General features: G+C 45.7%; 1 protein-coding gene across 1 annotated transcript; it reads right to left on the reverse strand.

Moving 5' to 3' along the window:
- Nucleotides 1-1314: 1314 nt before the first annotated feature.
- On the reverse strand, nt 1315-17544 carry LOC139386826 (activin receptor type-2B-like). Its single transcript, XM_071132659.1, has 11 exons — nt 17246-17544; nt 9046-9253; nt 6893-7008; nt 6507-6658; nt 5519-5662; nt 4549-4692; nt 3937-4085; nt 3726-3840; nt 3352-3490; nt 2511-2641; nt 1315-1792 (listed from the first exon to the last, which is right to left on the reverse strand). Exons 1-11 carry the CDS (start codon nt 17295-17297, stop codon nt 1595-1597), a joined length of 1548 nt encoding a protein of 515 aa, XP_070988760.1. The 5' UTR covers nt 17298-17544; the 3' UTR covers nt 1315-1594.
- Between the last annotated feature and the right edge of the window lie 1419 nt (nt 17545-18963).

The raw sequence follows: 18963 nt of genomic DNA on the forward strand, positions 1-18963 counted from the left end.
AGGTTGCCAAGGTAACTGAACGACATAGAGGTTGCTGAGGTAACTGAACGACAGAGGTTGCTGAGGTAACTGAACGACAGAGGTTGCCAAGGTAACTGAACGACAGAGGTTGCTGAGGTAACAACATACAAGTTGCTGAGGTAACTGAACGACATACAGGTTGCTGAGGTAACTGAACGACAGAGGTTGCTGAGGTAACTGAACGACATAGAGGTTGCTGAGGTAACAACATACAGGTTGCTGAGGTAACAACATACAGGTTGCTGAGGTAACAACATACAGGTTGCTGAGGTAACAACATACAGGTTGCTGAGGTAACAACATACAGGTTGCTGAGGTAACAACATACAGGTTGCTGAGGTAACAACATACAGGTTGCTGAGGTAACTGAAAAGTAGTCTCACAAGTCAGACAATTTGTTTCCAAAATAAAAGACTGGAAATCATAGCTTTGTGAAACTGGTCTACTGAGCAGACAGAGAGAAAAACAGAAACTTGTAACCAACTCAAGCACGGCCCTTCAAATACTTATTCACAGCTTCAACTGCAGTTCAGACAGAAAATACAAAAATACTCCTCTGTCTATTCCACAAACACACACACATGTACAAAACACATACGCACAAAAAAAAAGTTACATCCAGAATGTATAACATTTCAATTTCAGATTTCATTGAGTAATGTCAGATAAAAAGTGTTTCCTGATAGCTTGGCTTCTCTACATGTGTAGAAACATGTTCCAATAGGCTGGAATCCTGAGATGTGGTTTTGGATTGGAACTACCACAAGTCTAATTTTGTCCTAATCCTTTCCAAGTCCGTTTGTCCAATGCTACTCCTGCGTAGTGTCCGGGCCTCTTGCCCCCCTCCCCTCCCCTCCCCCCTAGATAACTGTAAACGCTGCTCTACTGTTAGGCCCTGGGTTTAGAGTAGGGACGTCCCAAGGATCCAGGATAGCACTGATGGATGAGGCTATATGGAGGGTTGGTTCAGGTGTCTGTGTCGTTATTTCAAAAAGGCGTTCCTAGCCAAAAAAAAGATGGACGACAGAACGCTGAGTAAAGAGCCACGTTTCATCCCGAGGAAGATAAATACGTTGGAACAGTCTCGTGGTTCATCGGACATGAGTCCTGCAGATCTACAGTGTGTATGTCTATCGTCTGGGCTGTGTGTGTATGTATATATATGGTAGGTCGGTCGGTCAGACTGTGTGTTGTGCATCGTCACATCAGAGGTTTGGAATACGGTTAGCTTTCTTTGACTGGTCGCCATCTTGACCAGACGACAGGATGAGGTAATAATCAATCCCACTAAACACAACATGAGGTATTGACTGAATAGAAGATTAATACAAGTTAATGTCTTAAGAGAGGTATTTGTCCAGCATATAGCTTATTTCTGTCGTGTGATTTTCTCAGTGAAAACTACAGAAGACGGACAGAAGAGAAGACTTGATCCAAAATAACATTAAAAAAAGTCTTAAAAACAATAATACCCAATATCTATAAAAATAGCAGCTGTATTCAAGTTGTTTAAAAGTTTAGGCTAGAAAAGTCAGGAGCATCGTTCCGTGATGACGTCACAGTAACACAGAACTCAGGTGCCGGACTCTTTGGGAGGTAGGTCGTCGTCGACGGTTACCGACATTACTACGGCAACTGGGCAGTCTGAGGTAGTGCTGACGGTTGTCCTGGCGATCTGGGAGATGCGTTCCTCGACACAGCCGGCGGAGAGACGAGCCTCGGCGTCATGGTCCCAACACTCCTCTATAGTCTCACACAACTGAGACAGACCCTGTGGCACCGACACACACAGCAAGAAGCCAAGAGGTTACAGGAAATATAAAACAAACAAAATAGTTTTTTAAGTCCCCAAAGAGTTAAATAGTTTCTCCAGTCCTCCAGTACCCCCCAACAGAACACATCGTTTGTCGTGGCCCCGGACAAACACACCTGATTCAACTGGTCAACCAATCATCAAGCTCTTAATGAGTTGAATCAGGTGAGTTTATGGAGAAACGACAACAGACATTAGTGCTGGTGGGGGTACTGAAGGACTGGAGTTGGGAACCACCGCTCTACTGTTACTCTAGTGAACCATCCCAGTGAACCATCCCAGCGTACCATCCCAGTGTACCATCCCAGTGAACCATCCCAGCGAACCATCCCAGCGAACCATCCCAGCGTACCATCCCCAGTGTACCATCCCCAGTGTACCATCCCCAGTGTACCATCCCCAGTGTACCATCCCCAGTGTACCATCCCCAGTGTACCATCCCCAGTGAACCATCCCAGTGTACCATCCCAGTGTACCATCCCAGTGAACCATCCCAGTGTACCATCCCAGCGTATCATCCCAGCGTACCATCCCAGCGTACCATCCCAGCGTACCATCCCAGCGTACCATCCCAGCGTACCATCCCAGCGTACCACCCCAGCGTACCATGCTAGCGTACCACCCCAGTGTACCATGCTAGCGTACCATCCTAGCATACCATCCCAGTGTTACTGACCGGGTGTTTGAGCCAGGTGTCCTTGAAGACCGGTCTCATCTTCTTGTGAACGACCACATCCTGCAGTTCCTGTAGAGACGTGTGTTGGCCAATCTCCTCCTCGAACGGCAGCATGAACTCCCCTACGGTACCTGAGAGACAAGAAAACATTATATTGAAGGCTTTACAAGTTGCTGTTTGTTTTTAGTAAACACACAGTTTTTTTTTAGTAAATGCATTGTTTATTATTAGTAAATGCATTGTTTATTATTAGTAAATGCATTGTTTATACAGAAACTAAAACAAGGTAGACATTTGGCATATATGAAAATATATATTAGACACCAAACAGAGCTGGAAGGGGTGTGGTCTAGATATCAAACAGAACTGGAGGGGGTGTGGTCTAGGCATCAAACAGAACTGGAGGGGGTGTGGTCTAGGCATCAAACAGAACCAGAGGGGGTGTGGTCTAGGCATCAAACAAAACCAGAGGGGGTGTGGTCTAGGCATCAAACAGAGCCGGAGGGGGTGTGGTCTAGGCATCAAACAGAGCCGGAGGGGGTGTGGTCTAGGCATCAAACAGAGCCGGAGGGGGTGTGGTCTAGGCATCAAACAGAGCCGAGGGGGTGTGGTCTGGGCATCAAACAGAGCCGGAGGGGGTGTGGTCTAGGCATCAAACAGAATCGGAGGGGGTGTGGTCTAGGCATCAAACAGACCCGGAGGGGGTGTGGTCTAGGCATCAAACAGAACCAGAGGGGATGTGGTCTAGGCATCAAACAGAACCCGGGGGGGGGGGGGGGGGGTGGTCTAGCAGTTAAAGAAACGTGCTTGTAACGGGGGGATCCTGAGCAGGAACTCTCACCGTCTGTGGCGATGCATCGTGACACCAGTTCCCACAGCACCAGCCCCATAGCATACATATCGATCCTCAGGAAGGAGTCTCTCTGGAAGTTTATAGCCCCTTCTAGAACCTCAGGGGCCATGTAACGCCACGTACCCACCTGGAGGAGGGAGAGTGAACGACAGAGAGAGAGAGAGGGAGAGGTAAAGTAGAGCGAGAGAGACAGAGACAGTGAGAGAGAGAGACAGAGACAAAGAGAGAGACAGAGAGAGAGACAGAGAGAGAGATAAAGTAGAACGAGAGAGAGAAAGAGAGAGAGAGGGGGAGAGAGTGAAGGCAAGTAAGTAATTGTAAGACCTGTGTGTGTGTGTGTGTGTGTGTGTGTGTTAAACTACCTGTCCGTGGGTGTCTCCTGGAGGTTTCCCCGGCTCAAACCGGACGGCCAGACCAAAGTCTCCGATGACGGCTGTCAGATCCCGTCTCAACATCACGTTCTTACTCTTGAAGTCCCTGGGAAACATAGTTTATATATAACCCGTAGGCTTGATATATTATTATGTTTATCTAAGCAGGTAAGTTATTGACTTTGAAAACACATGATGTCACCTGTGTGCGATGGTGGGTTTGGGGCCTTCTCCCTTGTAGATGGCTGTGTCTTCATGGAGGTAGGCCAGACCACGGGACATCGTCTCAGCAATGTGACACATTTCAGACCAGGTCACTGTACGGTCCTTCAGATGGTCAGTCAACGAACCCTGTACACACACACACACACACACACACACGAACGCAGATGCACACAGACTTGGTTTGAAAAGAGATTTTTGACTATGGCTTAGATAACAAACTGGAATAGACCACAATATAAAGTGGTGCTTCTACACCTGCATTGCTTTGCTGTTTGGGGTTTTAGGCTGGGTTTCTGTACAGCACTTTGAGATATCAGCTGATGTAAGAAGGACTATATAAATACATTTGATTTGATAGGGACAGACAGGGACAGATAGTGTTTTTCCTAGCCACCGTGCTTCTACACCTGCATTGCTTGCTGTTTGGGGTTTTAGGCTGCGTTTCTGTACAGCACTTTGAGATATCAGCTGATGTACGAAGGGCTATATAAATTAATTTGATTTGATTTATAAACACAACATGCCCTTCTATAAATGAATATATTAATTTATTGATAAATGAATTGATCGATTGGCTGTATTTCCTCACCCGCTCATGGAATTCCATGATGAGCCAGAGTTCCGTCTCCATGTTGCTGCCGTGCTTCTCCGCAGCGATGTAACGAAGCAGGTTCTCGTGTCTCATACCAGGAGTCAGGAAGATATCCCTCTCATTCTGCCACGACTGCTTGTCCTGCACATCCATACAATCACACGTTATAATGGAAACTTACAGGGTTGGCAGGGTAGCCTCGTGGTTAGAGCGTTGGGTCAGTAACCGAAAGGTCGCTGGATCGAATACCTGATCTGACAAGGTAAAATAATCTGTCGTTCTGCCCACTGTTTCCCCGGGGCGCCGAAGATGTGGATGTCGATTAAGGCAGCCCCCCCCGCACCTCTCTGATTCAGAGGGGTTGGGTTAAATGCTGAAGACACATTTGAGTATTAGGTATTTCCCTCTCCCATTTCTATTTTAATCAAATTAAATCACAATATATTTATGAAACTCTACTTACACAAGTAGGATCCAGTAACCTTAGATCCCCAAAGCACAAGCAGTAGCACAGTGGAAAAGTCCCGAGAAGGAAGAAACCTCAAGAGGAACCAGGTTCAGCAGGGAATCATTTCTGCTATCACCTGTACTCACCCAGGGCTGAATGTTACAATCCCATAGACCAGGGGTGTCAAACATAAACCCGCGGGGAGTTTGAGTCAAGAGCTCGTTTAACCCGTTTAACCCCCCAAATCAGAAATCTAATTTAGCATTAAAAAAAAAATTCACCAGAAAAATCTCTAGTTTAAGCTTAGAGATCGCAATGTACTTTCAAACGACGACAAACAAAATGGAAACCGTGTAGTCACGACAACGGACCACCAGCACATTCATACCGTGGGTCTTCACTGTCCAGTTAAGAACCACCAAGTCATCAAAAACTAACCAAGGAAATATAACCCTCCGGACCTCATTAAAGACTGAATGTCGAGGCCCCTGCCATAGACTAAAGCCCTGCATGTCTTACCCGAACAGGGAAGACCTTCACAGCCACGTATTCACTCATCAGCTGAGCCTTCCACACACAGCCGAAGCGCCCCCTTGCCTTCACCTCCAGTAACTGCAGAGGCTTCAGCCCAACCATGGGAGAGGGGGGGGTTTGCCGAGGGTCCTGACAGACAGAGGAGAGGGGAGAAAACGCTACAACCTGAAGAACAAGTCCATCAATTCTCTGATTCTTTCCTTGATCTTCTTTATGTGTTGGGCTGTGTTAGGCAGCCCAAATCTGATCTTTTGCCGATAATTTGTCTTTGGACCAATCAGATCAGATCTTTTGCCAATAATTTGCCTTTTGACCAATAGAGGCAAAATATCCGAATTGGGCTGCCTGTGTAAACAAAGCGGTTGTTTCTATCAGACTATATGGCCACAGGGGGGACCTGATCCTAGATCAGATGATATGGCCACAGGGGGGACCTGATCCTAGATCAGATGATATGGCCACAGGGGGGACCTGATCCTAGATCAGATGATATGGCCACAGGGGGGACCTGAACCTAGATCAGATGATATGGCCACAGGGGGGACCTGATCCTAGATCAGATGATATGGCCACAGGGGGGACCTGATCCTAGATCAGATGATATGGCCACAGGGGGGACCTGATCCTAGATCAGATGATATGGCCACAGGGGGGACCTGATCCTAGATCAGATGATATGGCCACATGGGGGACCTGATCCTAGATCAGATGATATGGCCACAGGGGGGACCTGATCCTAGATCAGATGATATGGCCACAGGGGGGACCTGATGCTAGATCAGATGATATGGTCACGGGGGGGAGGACCTGATCCTAGATCAGATGATATGGTCATGGGGGGGGGGGGGGGGGGCTGATCCTAGATCAGATGATATATGGCCACATGGGGGGGACCTGATCCTAAATCAGATGATATGGCCACAGGGGGGGGACCTGATCCTAGATCAGCACTAGTTAAGTGGTGTGATCTCACCTCAAGGAGGTCAACATGTCCGTAGGGTGGTTTGTGCTGCCGGTACATCCACAGGGCAAGTAGCAGGGTCAGAGACAGAACACACAGAGATAGCAGACTGAACACCAGGCTATTCAACAGAGATGGCACTCTGGGAGGGGGGCGGATTTTCACTAGGGAGGAGAACAGACCACAGAAGATGAAAAATCAAATCAGTCAGACACATTTTCACTGTGGAAGAGAACACAATCAACATCTTTAACAATATCTTCATTTATTTTACTTGTGGTATATTGTGATGCCTGATATCCAGTCTGTATGATTTGTGTTCTGACTCTAAATAAATAAAACTTTTTTTTCAAGTTTTTTTTTTAAAAGAACGGGGTTCGAAGTTCATGTCCACTCACCTCTGTTGCCGGCGGCGACGAGGTCAGGCAGGTGTGTGAACCTCTCATTGCAGTAGTTCCCCTCACAGCAGCAGAAGAACACCTGGGGGTTATCTTCCATGGACACACACTTCTGCCTGACGAGACAGAGAGACACACACAATTTACAAGATCTATTAGTCCCAAACGTTCCTCACATTTTTCTGTAGCACTGCTAGGATGATTTGAGTAAGGCCATTGTGACATCATGGTGCTACATAGTTGATCTGTGATTGATTTGTATTGCCATAGTATTGCCTTGAGGATTTTTTTTTGTAATTACACAAGTGGAATAAGGACCAGTACATCCTATCCCGTGTGTCCTATCATAACACACACTTAAGTCAAAAAGTGTCTGGTACCTGGCATAGCAGTTGGTATGTCGTGCCTGGTACCTGGCATAGCAGTTGGTAAGTAGTGCCTGGTACCTGGCATAGCAGTTGGTAAGTAGTGTCTGGTACCTGGCATAACAGTTGGTAAGTAGTGTCTGGTACCTGGCATAACAGTTGGTAAGTAGTGTCTGGTACCTGGCATAACAGTTGGTATGTCGTGTCTGGTACCTGGCATAACAGGTGGTAAGTAGTGCCTGGTACCTGGCATAACAGTTGGTAAGTAGTGTCTGGTACCTGGCATAACAGGTGGTAAGTAGTGCCTGGTACCTGGCATAACAGGTGGTAAGTAGTGCCTGGTACCTGGCATAACAGTTGGTAAGTAGTGTCTGGTACCTGGCATAACAGGTGGTAAGTAGTGCCTGGTACCTGGCATAACAGTTGGTAAGTAGTGTCTGGTACCTGGCATAACAGTTGGTATGTCGTGTCTGGTACCTGGCATAACAGGTGGTAAGTAGTGCCTGGTACCTGGCATAACAGTTGGTAAGTAGTGTCTGGTACCTGGCATAACAGTTGGTAATTAGTGTCTGGTACCTGGCATAACAGGTGGTAAGTAGTGCCTGGTACCTGGCATAACAGTTGGTAAGTAGTGTCTGGTACCTGGCATAACAGTTGGTAATTAGTGTCTGGTACCTGGCATAACAGTTGGTAAGTCGTGTCTGGTACCTGGCATAGCAGTTAAGTAGTGCCTGATACCTGGCATAGCAGTTGGTTAGTGGTGCCTGATACCTGGCATAGCAGTTGGTAAGTAGTGCCTGGTACCTGTCATAACAGTTGGTAAGTAGTGTCTGGTACCTGGCATAACAGTTGGTAATTAGTGTCTGGTACCTGGCATAACAGTTGGTAATTAGTGTCTGGTACCTGGCATAACAGGTGGTAAGTAGTGCCTGGTACCTGGCATAACAGTTGGTAAGTAGTGCCTGGTACCTGGCATAACAGGTGGTAAGTAGTGCCTGGTACCTGGCATAACAGTTGGTAAGTAGTGTCTGGTACCTGGCATAACAGTTGGTAATTAGTGTCTGGTACCTGGCATAACAGTTGGTAAGTAGTGTCTGGTACCTGGCATAACAGTTGGTAATTAGTGTCTGGTACCTGGCATAACAGGTGGTAAGTAGTGCCTGGTACCTGGCATAACAGTTGGTAAGTAGTGTCTGGTACCTGGCATAACAGTTGGTAATTAGTGTCTGGTACCTGGCATAACAGGTGGTAAGTAGTGCCTGGTACCTGGCATAACAGTTGGTAAGTAGTGTCTGGTACCTGGCATAACAGTTGGTAATTAGTGTCTGGTACCTGGCATAACAGTTGGTAAGTCGTGTCTGGTACCTGGCATAGCAGTTAAGTAGTGCCTGGTACCTGGCATAGCAGTTAAGTAGTGACTGGTACCTGGCATAGCAGTTGGTTAGTGGTGCCTGATACCTGGCATAGCAGTTGGTAAGTAGTGCCTGGTACCTGTCATAACAGTTGGTATGTAGTGTCTGGTACCTGTCATAGCAGTTGGTATGTAGTGTCTAGTACCTGTCATAGCAGGTGGTAAGTAGTGCCTGGTACCTGTCATAGCAGGTGGTAAGTAGTGCCTGGTACCTGTCATAGCAGTTGGTAAGTAGTGCCTGGTACCCGTCATAGCAGTTGGTAAGTAGTGCCTGATACCTTTCATAGCAGGTGGTATGTAGTGTCTGGTACCTGTCATAGCAGTTGGTAAGTAGTGCCTGATACCTGTCATAGCAGGTGGTATGTAGTGTCTGGTACCTGTCATAGCAGTTGAAGTCGTCCAGCCAGCAGCCTTTCTTCACCAGTTTGATGGTTCCTGAGACGTTGAGCCAGGAGGAGTAGCAGTGTAGTCGTTTATCCTTCTCCCCCTCACACCTCTCCACACCACTCTGGTTGGTACGCTCTGTACGCCAGTTATCATTGTAGTACACACAATCTCTGGTCTCCACATCGCCATGGCCCCAGCCTAGTGGCAGGACAGAGGAGGCAGGAGAGAGAGGACAGAGGAGGATCATGGTTAGAGGCAATTCCATTCATCCCGGGGGGCTGCTCCAAGTCTCCGACAAAGAATTATCCAGACTCAAGAGGCGTGCATGCCATCCACCGCTTCTGAGTATATTATTTGCTAACGTTCAGTCCCTGGACAATATAGTAGATGAGCTCAAGGCGAGGATCTCCTTCCAGAGAGACATTAGAAACTGTAACGTAATCAGTTTTACAGAATCACAGCCCCCTCTGGAGACACAGCCCCCGTCCATTTAGCCAGTGGGGTTCTCCGTCCATCACGCGGAAAGGAAGAAAGAGCTCTCCGGGAAAAAGAAAGGTGGAGGTGTATGTTTAAGCAATAAGGCCAGAGGGGGTGTGGTATATGGACAATATACCACGGCTAAGGGCTGTTCTTATGCACGATGCAGCACGGAGTGCCTGGACACAGTCCTTTGCCGTGGTATATTGGCCATATACCACAAACCCCAAAGGCGTGGAGTTTGGGGATAGCATGCAAGCTAGCTACAATTCCATCAACAGAATACTGCACGTTTTGCAGAAATGAATGGTCAAATGCCATATCGGAATAATGTCATTGTTTATTTCAAGGTCAGTCTATTTTTGCTGAACTGCCCGATCTTCAGTGGCCAATATAACTTGCAGGATATCATGGTAGCCAATGTTTGCATTAGCCATTATACCTGAATTTAGTGCTGCTAGCTAGTAGCACTCAGGTTAGCATGTAGCTAGCTATAGCTTGGTTTGACATTCAATGTCTACTATGATGGTAAAAGTTCATCGGTAACAGTACAAGAAATTCTGATGTGCTGAACTCCTAATAAGTGATGTGTTTCAAGCCTGCTAGTAGTTAGCTAGTAGAGGTAAGCCAGCAGGGGTGGAAAAGGGGCTATGCTAAAAGCCTGCTAGTAGTTAGCTAGTAGAGGTAAGCCAACACGGGTGGAAAAGGGGCTATGCTAAAAGCCTGCTAGCGGTTAGCTAGTAGAGGTAAGCCAGCAGGGGTGGAAAAGAGGCTAAGCTAAAAGCCTGCTAGCGGTTCGCTAGTAGAGGTAAGCCAGCATGGATGGAAAAGAGGCTACGCTAAAAGCCTGCGCGCTGTATAGGTGATAGAGAATCAAGAAACCACAGGATATGGTCTGATAATTTGTCTTCATTGTACATTTATACATCCCACTTAATAATATACATTGTATTTTTAATTGTTTCACTTGTAAAACATGTTTTACTCTTTAATTTGCACTTCTGGTTAGATGCGAACTGCATTTCGTTGTACTTGTACAATGACAAAGTTGAATCTAATCTAAGGACATGGTCCAATAGGAGGACTCGGTATGATGTGGTTCTTTAGAGTCTTGTGGACAGTGACTTCACTCCGGCTGAGTGTTTGTTCCACTCCGGCTGAGTGTTTGTTCCACTCCGGCTGAGTGTTTGTTCCACTCCGGCTGAGTGTTTGTTCCACTCCGGCTGAGTGTTTGTTCCACTCCGGCTGAGTGTTTGTTCCACTCCGGCTGAGTGTTTGTTCCACTCCGGCTGAGTGTTTGTTCCACTCCGGCTGAGTGTTTGTTCCACTCCGGCTGAGTGTTCGTTCTACTCCGGCTGAGTGTTCTACTCCGGCTGAGTGTTCTTCTCGACGTCACAACGCTTATCCGTCATAACTTCGGTCAAATTTGGATAAAAAGTACATTTCTCCCAAAATACAAAATATAAAGTTATATGTCGTATTAAGATTTTAAGTTGGAAGGATGAAACAAACCAACATGTTTAAACAGCAATCTTCCCTTTAATTAACTCAGAAGGCCTCCCGAGTGGCGCAGTGGTCTAAGGCACTGCACTTCAGCGCTAACTGCCACTAGAGATTCTGGGTTCGAGTCCAGGCTCTGTCGCAGCTGGTCGCGACCGGGAGACCCGAGGGGCGGTGCACAATTTGCCCAGCGTCGTCTGGGTTAGGGGAGGGTTTGGCCCAGCGTCGTCTGGGTTAGGGGAGGGTTTGGCCCAGCGTCGTCTGGGTTAGGGAAGGGTTTGGCCCAGCGTCGTCTGGGTTAGGGAAGGGTTTGGCCCAGCGTCGTCCGGGTTAGGGGAGGGTTTGGCCCAGCGTCGCCCGGGTTAGGGGAGGGTTTGGCCCAGCGTCGTCTGGGTTAGGGGAGGGTTTGGCCGGCAGGGATGTCCTTGAACCACCGCGCACTAGGCCGGGCGCAGCGCACGGTCGGCAGGTGTACAGTGTTTCCTCCGACACATTGGTGCTTCTGGGTTTAAGTGGGCGTTGTGTCAAGAAGCAGTGCGGCTTGGATGGGTCGTGTTTCGGAGGTCGCGTGGCTCACGACCTTCACCTCTCCCGTGTCCGTACGGGAGTTGCAACGATGAGACAATACTTTTTTTAAATTTTTATAAAAAGGTTTTATGAATACCTCAGGAACCAACTGCTTTCAATATACTTTGTATCCCTCATTTACTCAAGGAGTTTCCATTATTTTGGCAGTTACCTGTATATGTTGTGTGAACATACAGTTTCTCTATGCTGCTCTCGCCAAAACAGCCCACACCTAGCTAGTGTTCTCACCTGAGAACCGGTTAAAACAAAATAAGCATGTCCTATTGGACAAGTAGCCTACTGATAGTTACTCAGTTAACCTTCTGATTGATGCCTTCTGAACACGAACCTGATAAAACTCTGTAATGATGTCATTATACCACCTTGATATGCCGGGTGAAGACCTCACAAACATAATAATTGCATCCCAAATGGCACCCTAATCCCTATTGGGCCCTGGTCAAAAGTAGTACACTAGGGAATAGGGTGCCATAGGGCCCTGGTCAAAAGTAGTGCACTGGGGAATAGGGTGCCATAGGGCCCTGGTAAAAAGTAGTGCACTATATAGGGAATAGGGTGCCATAGGGCCCTGGTCAAAAGTAGTGCACTGGGGAATAGAGTGCCATAGGGCCCTGGTCTAAAGTAGTGCACTAGGGAATAGAGTGCCATAGGGCCCTGGTCTAAAGTAGTGCACTAGGGAATAGAGTGCCATAGGGCCCTGGTCTAAAGTAGTGCACTGGGGAATAGGGTGCCATAGGGCCCTGGTCAAAAGTAGTGCACTGGGGAATAGGGTGCCATTTGGAACACAGGCCGTGTGTTAGCTACTTCCATAGACAGCAGCAACCCTGACCGTTTTCATTTGTTGCATAAAATTTTTTTGCATTTCAAACAAACAAAGCGAACCACCCCACCACTATTTTGGTTAACAATCACAGATTAACCCTTTAACTAGATGACTATAGCACATCTGGGAAGAAAGATGAGGTTCTATGAGCAGAATAATCATAATTCACTTCAAACCCAAAACAGCCCATTGAGCGCAGTGGTGTTTAGTGGTAGAATAGGCTACTGAGACAGTAAAAGTTGTCATGTTGACTAGGACTTATTCACAATCACAATGGAGGAGAACGCTAGTGTTTCGACCTGCAATACAGCCTGAAAACTGTTTTTAAATGTCAGTTTGAAGTTTAGGTCTTTCATTCTGGTGGGTTTATTCACTTATTGAATCAAAACTGTGAGCTCACTGTGACGTAAAAACTGTTCCAACAAATATATTTGTGTGGATAGGAAAAATATCAGAAGTGATGACATCATAATATGGTTTGAACGTAGCATGTAGATGTTTCTGAGTCTTTGTTCACTGGAGAAAAAAATAAAGCCTGTCTCTTTAAATCCCTGTCTATAGGAGCCTGGCTGCCCAACCCCCTACGGTGGTATCCCTCTATCTGAGAGGAAGAGGTACTGTGAGAGGTTTCAAAATATGTCCAAAATAAGCCCAATGCGTTTCTATGGCCTTATTTCGTCATTAGGCCTAATCTACCCATTAGACACACAGAGAAAAACATTATCAAAATAAAATAGAATGCCTCTGTAAACGCAGAGCTAAAACAAAACACTAAGCTAGCCTACAACCAGTGTACTACACAGAGGTAAGCTAGCCTACCACACAGAGCTGAGCTAGCCTAATACCAGGCTACTACACAGAGCTAAACTAGCCTACTACACAGAGCTGAGCTAGCCTAATACCAGGCTACTACACAGAGCTGACCTAGCCTAATACCAGGCTACTACACAGAGCTGACCTAGCCTAATACCAGGCTACTACACAAAGCTAAGCCAGCCTACTACACAGAGCTGAGCTAGCCTAATAACAGCCTACTACACAGAGCTGAGCTAGCCTAATACCAGGCTACTACACAGAGCTAAGCTAGCATACTACACAGAGCTGAGCTAGCCTAATACCAGGCTACTACACAGAGCTAAGCCAGCATACTACACAGAGCTGAGCAAGCCTAACACATGGCTACAGAGCTAAAACAGAGAGCTAAGCTAGCCAACTACACAGAGCTAAAACAGAGAGCTAAGCTAGCCAACTACACAGAGCTAAAACAGAGAGCTAAGCTAGCCAACTACACAGAGCTAAAACAGAGAGCTAAGCTAGCCAACTACACTGAGCTAAAACAGAGAGCTAAGCTAGCCAACTACACAGAGCTAAAACAGAGAGCTAAGCTAGCCAACTACACAGAGCTAAAACAGAGAGCTAAGCTAGCCTACATGCTCCAGTGATCCCCGACGCTGATTGTTAAAATGGCGCCGAAGAGAATGGCTGACGTTCTACATGCCCGTAACTAATTGTGCGATTTTATTTGGGTTTTTTTGCGTCTATCTTGTTTTGTACATAATGTTGCTGCTACCGTCTCTTATGACTGAAAATAACTTCTGGACACCAGAACTTGGGATTACTCACCACCAATCTTTTTCCTTTAACGAGTCCGATGTGAATGATATACTGCTCTCCCGGGAACAGGCCTAGATACTCGTCATTTGCGTGAAGACGGAGAAAAAGAGGAAGCAGATCGGGCTGCCTTTTGAGAATCCGTAGGTGAGCGAGTAAACTCCCACTGCCTTCCGTTCTACTTGCTAACATGCAATCAATGGAAAATTGATGACCTACAATTACGATTACCCTACCAACTGGACATTAAGAACTGTAACATCTTATGTTTCACCGAGTCGTGGTTGAACGAAGACTCGGATAATATAGAGCTGGAGGGATTTTCAATGCAACGGCAGAAAAGACAAGCTACGTGTGATAAGACGAGGGGTGGGGGTGTGTGTCTTTTTTGTCAATAACAGCTTGTGCGCGATGTCTAATATTTAAGAAGTCTCAAGGTATTGCTCGTCTGAGGTAGAGTACCTTATGATAAGCTGTAGACCACACTATCTACCAAGAGAGTTCTCATCTGTATTTTTTGTAGCCGTCTATTTACCACCACAAAGCGAAGCTGGCACTAAGACCTCTCAACCAACTCTATAAGGCCATAAGCAAAGAATAAAATGCTCACCCAGAAGCGGCGCTCCTAGTGGCCGGGGACTTTAATGCACACAAACTTAAATCTGTTTTACCACATTTTTACCAGCATGTCACATGTGCAACCAGGGGGAAAACAACCCTAGGCCAACTTTACTCCACACAGAGATGCATACAATGCTCTCCCCTTCCCTAAATTTGGCAAATATGACCATAATTCTATCCTCCTGATTCCTGCTTACAAGCAAAAACTAAAGCAGGAAGTTCCAGTGACTCGCTCAATACGGAAGTGGTCAGAGGATGCGGATGTTACACTACAGGACTGTTTTGCTAGCACAGACTGGAATATGTTCCGGGATTCATCCATAGGCATTGAGGAATACACCACCTCGGTCATCGGCTTCATCAATAAGTGAATCAATGACGTTGTCCCCACAGTGACTGTACGTACATATCCCAACCAGAAGCCATGGATTACAGGCAACATCCGCACCGAGCTAAAGGCTAGAACTGACGCTTTCAAGGAGTGGGACACTCATCCGGACGCCTATAAGAAATCCTGGTATGCCCTGAGACGAACCATCAAACAAGCAAAGCGTCAACACAGGATTAAGATTGAATCCTACTACACCGGCTTCTGACACTTGTCAGATGTGGCAGGGCTTGAAAGACTACAAAGTGAAACCCAGACGCGAGCTGCCCAGTGACGCGAGCCTACCAGACGAGCTAAATGGCTTTTAGGTTCGCTTTGAGGCAAGCGACACTGAAGCAAGCAACACTGAAGCATCCACGGGAGCACCAGCTGTTCTGGAGGACTGTGTGATAAGGCTCTCGAAAGCTGATGTGAACAAAACCTTTAAACAGCTCAACATTCAGAAAGCCGCGAGGCCAGATGGATTACCAGGATGTGTACTCAAAGCAGGGTAGCCTAGTGGTTAGAGCATTGGCCTAGTAACCGAAAGGTTGCAAGTTCAAATCCCCGAGCTGACAAGGTACAAAATCTGTCGTTCTGCCCCTGAACAGGCAGTTAACCCACTGTTCCTAGGCCGTCATTGAAAATAAGAATTTGTTCTTAACTGACTTGCCTAGTAAAATAAAGGTAAAAAAAATAAAATAAAAAATACCTACACGTTTCACGCAGACCAGCATAGTCCCTGTGCCCAAGGAAGCGAAGGTAACCTGCCTAAATGATTACCACCCCGTAGCACTCAAATCAAATGTTATTGGTCATACACATGGTTAGCAGATAATGCGAGTGTAGCGAAATGCTTGTGCTTCCTGTTCCGACAATGCAGTAATATCTAACAATTCCCCAACAACAACCTAATACACACAAATCTAAAGGGGTGAATGAGAATATGTACATGTAAGTATATGAATGAGCGATGGCCGAGCGGCATAGGCAGTAGAGGCCGACCGATTAATCGGAATGGCCGATTAATTCGGGCCGATTTCAAGTTTTCATAACAATCAGAAATCGGTATTTTTGGGCGCCGATTTTTTTAATATATATTTTTATACCTTTATTTAATTAGGCAAGTCAAGAAGAAGTTAAGAACACATTCTTATTTTCAATGACGGCCTAGGAACGGTGGGTTAACTGCCTTGTTCAGGGGCAGAACCACAGATTTTCACCTTGTCAGCTCGGGGATCCAATCTTGCAACCACATACCTATGTGAGAGTGGATTCTCAACCCTCACTAGCATGAAAACTAAATACAGGCACAGACTGTGTGTGGTAAATGATTTAAGACTGAGACTCTCTCCAATACAACTCAACATTGCAGAGTTATGTGCATCCTTTCAAGCACACCCTTCTCATTAACCTGTGGTGAGTTAATCACCATTGTCAATGAACAAATAAAGTTTAATATGTAAGATGGTTAAATAGAGCTAAATGATTGATTATTATTATTATTATTATATTATTTGTGCCCTGGTCCTATAAGAGCTCTTTGTCACTTCCCACGAGCCGGGTTGTGACAAAAAATGTATCGTATAGTGTGTGTGACAGGCTTACAATGATGGAAAAAACAAACATTGTAGAGTGCGCTGACCCTGGTGCTAGAGGGGGTACAGCTGGAGGGTGAATGTTTGAAGGGGTACGAGACTATAAACAGTTTGAGAACCACTGGTGTAGAGGATCCAGCTATTGTGTTATGTTGTGAATCTGCACAGGAGAACAAAACACATGACGACACAATTATCCCGTTTCGACACACACACACACACACACACACACACACACACACACACACACACACCTAGGCCTACACACAACAGCATCATTCCATCAGAGTAGGTTATAGCATAAATAAATAAAAATGTCCTCAATCTACGGAAAGCATGATGTTGGAAGACCACATCTAATGACAGCGATCGATTGAATAATTTCACTGCAAATAAAACAGCAAGACACATATCCACGTGAAGGGAAATATACCTTGACAACACGTGCCCCGACAATAACTAAATTAAAGGGGATGGAAACTTCCCTAGTTAAATAAAGGTTCAATTACAAATTAAAAACGAAGCTACCAGTTATGCCAAATTGTGTTTTTTTTTGCAACTGTTGCCGTTTCTTCAATGTGTACAATAGACGCGTCGTTTCTTACCTGCACACAAAGTTCCCAGGAGAAGCGAACAAGTCAGCCAGGAAAAAGCCATGATGTTCTCCTATTGATAAAAGACAGGGAAGACTTTCTCCTTGTTTTCCCGTCGCGAACATTTAAACCGGATATCGTCCCGACATCAGTCCGAAGTCACAATAACCACTGGCTTCCCCGATCCATCTAACCACAGCGTGTCGGTGGCGGCACAACACCTTAGCGGGACGGTTAGAGAAATACACTGTTTAGTAACCCGTGTGCACTAGTAAATTCACCATTTCCGTTTGGTCCTGATTCCGTTTGAAATGTAGTCTAGCTAATAGATAATCCAGGTTCCACCGCTGCGCCGAGAGATCGGAGTTTACGTGTATGCTATTGATCTGGGTACAAAATGGCTCCTGATGGGGGTCGACACTAGTTACCACATCCACAAAGTCATAATGACCGCTAAACCCCGCCCATTTCTACCATTTATCTTCCTAACATCTGATTTTAAACCTAACCTTAACCACACGACTAACCTTATGCCTAACCCTAACCTTAAATTAGGACGACATAGCCTTTAGGACCTTGTGGCTGTGGTAACTAGTGCCTAGCGGGAATGGTTGCGAGCAGGGAAACCCGGTTGTATAAACACAAAGAGGAGAGATTCAGGGAGACGCGAAGCTCGAGGAGCGGGGTGACCTTACCGGGACACTTTGATGGATCATCATTAGAAATATAAAATAATATCACAACAACTGCTAACAGTCATCCATGTGATTTTAAACTGTTTTTTTAAATGTATGTTTTATCCAGAATTAATTTGAAATATTCAGTCATTTGTTTTCTCTCACAAACATTAGAAATAAATAGAATATAATATAATGAAAGTGTTATTGCCATTGACATAGATTATTAGGCTACATCACTATTATTCTGAATTCATTATAGTTCAGCTGGGCTGTTGGGTCCTTGAAACTGAGCAGCACGTGCCCCCTCAATGTGATATAGGAAGAATAAAACATATTTTTTTGCCTAGTTTCCTTTAGTGGAAAAAAATAAACATTTTGTTGCTTGATTTTCTTTTACATAGAGTTAAATCACAAATATTTGACTTTGGCCCTCGGTGGCGCCTCAACATGATTAGCTCCACGACGCCTCTAATTAAAAGGTGCTAATAACATGTCTGAAACCAGGGTCATACTGGCTTCTTCTGAAACAATGGACGAGTGTAACCTGAGACAAAGCATTATCCTCATTACTCTGTGTTGACCCTGTCTTACACACACACACACACACACACCGTATTGACCCTGGTGTGTAACTCAATATAGCTCGATCAGTGAAACTGTGTTACAGACAGACATTCTCTCGTATATCGTCATGGCAACTGAAGATACATTTTTAAAACTTTAAAAACGCACGCAAGCCGTCTGGTAGAGCTGGTCAAAGGTTGGAACAACTATTATCACAAGACAAGACAATACCTTTTTTTTTTCATAACAAGAGTGGCGAGAGACCACAACAAACATGGCTAGAGATGTAGAGAAAATCATAGTATAGAGACCGTCTGGTCAGAATGAATCAGAACTGATTTTCATTTTTATTTTTTTAAACCAGCTCTAGCTACTGCCCCACATGATGCCGCTATACCATTTGTCAACCTAGAAAGCTTTACGCTTGATCACATATCGGAAGATATTAGTTATTGTATGTGTGTATGTGTGTGTGTGTGTGTGTGT

This window comes from Oncorhynchus clarkii, chromosome 28 (assembly GCF_045791955.1).
Source record: "Oncorhynchus clarkii lewisi isolate Uvic-CL-2024 chromosome 28, UVic_Ocla_1.0, whole genome shotgun sequence".
NCBI lineage: Eukaryota > Metazoa > Chordata > Actinopteri > Salmoniformes > Salmonidae > Oncorhynchus > Oncorhynchus clarkii.

Excerpts from the sequence above, each read along its gene's own strand:
- LOC139386826 (XM_071132659.1), bottom strand. The coding sequence starts at position 17,297 with ATGGCTTTTTCCTGGCTGACTTGTTCGCTTCTCCTGGGAACTTTGTGT. Across the intron at positions 4,086-4,548 it reads TCATGGAATTCCATGAGCGG|GGTTCGTTGACTGACCATCT; the intron begins GTGAGGAAATAC and ends GTGTGTGTACAG. Across the intron at positions 2,642-3,351 it reads ACGATGCATCGCCACAGACG|GTACCGTAGGGGAGTTCATG; the intron begins GTGAGAGTTCCT and ends CTTGTCTCTCAG.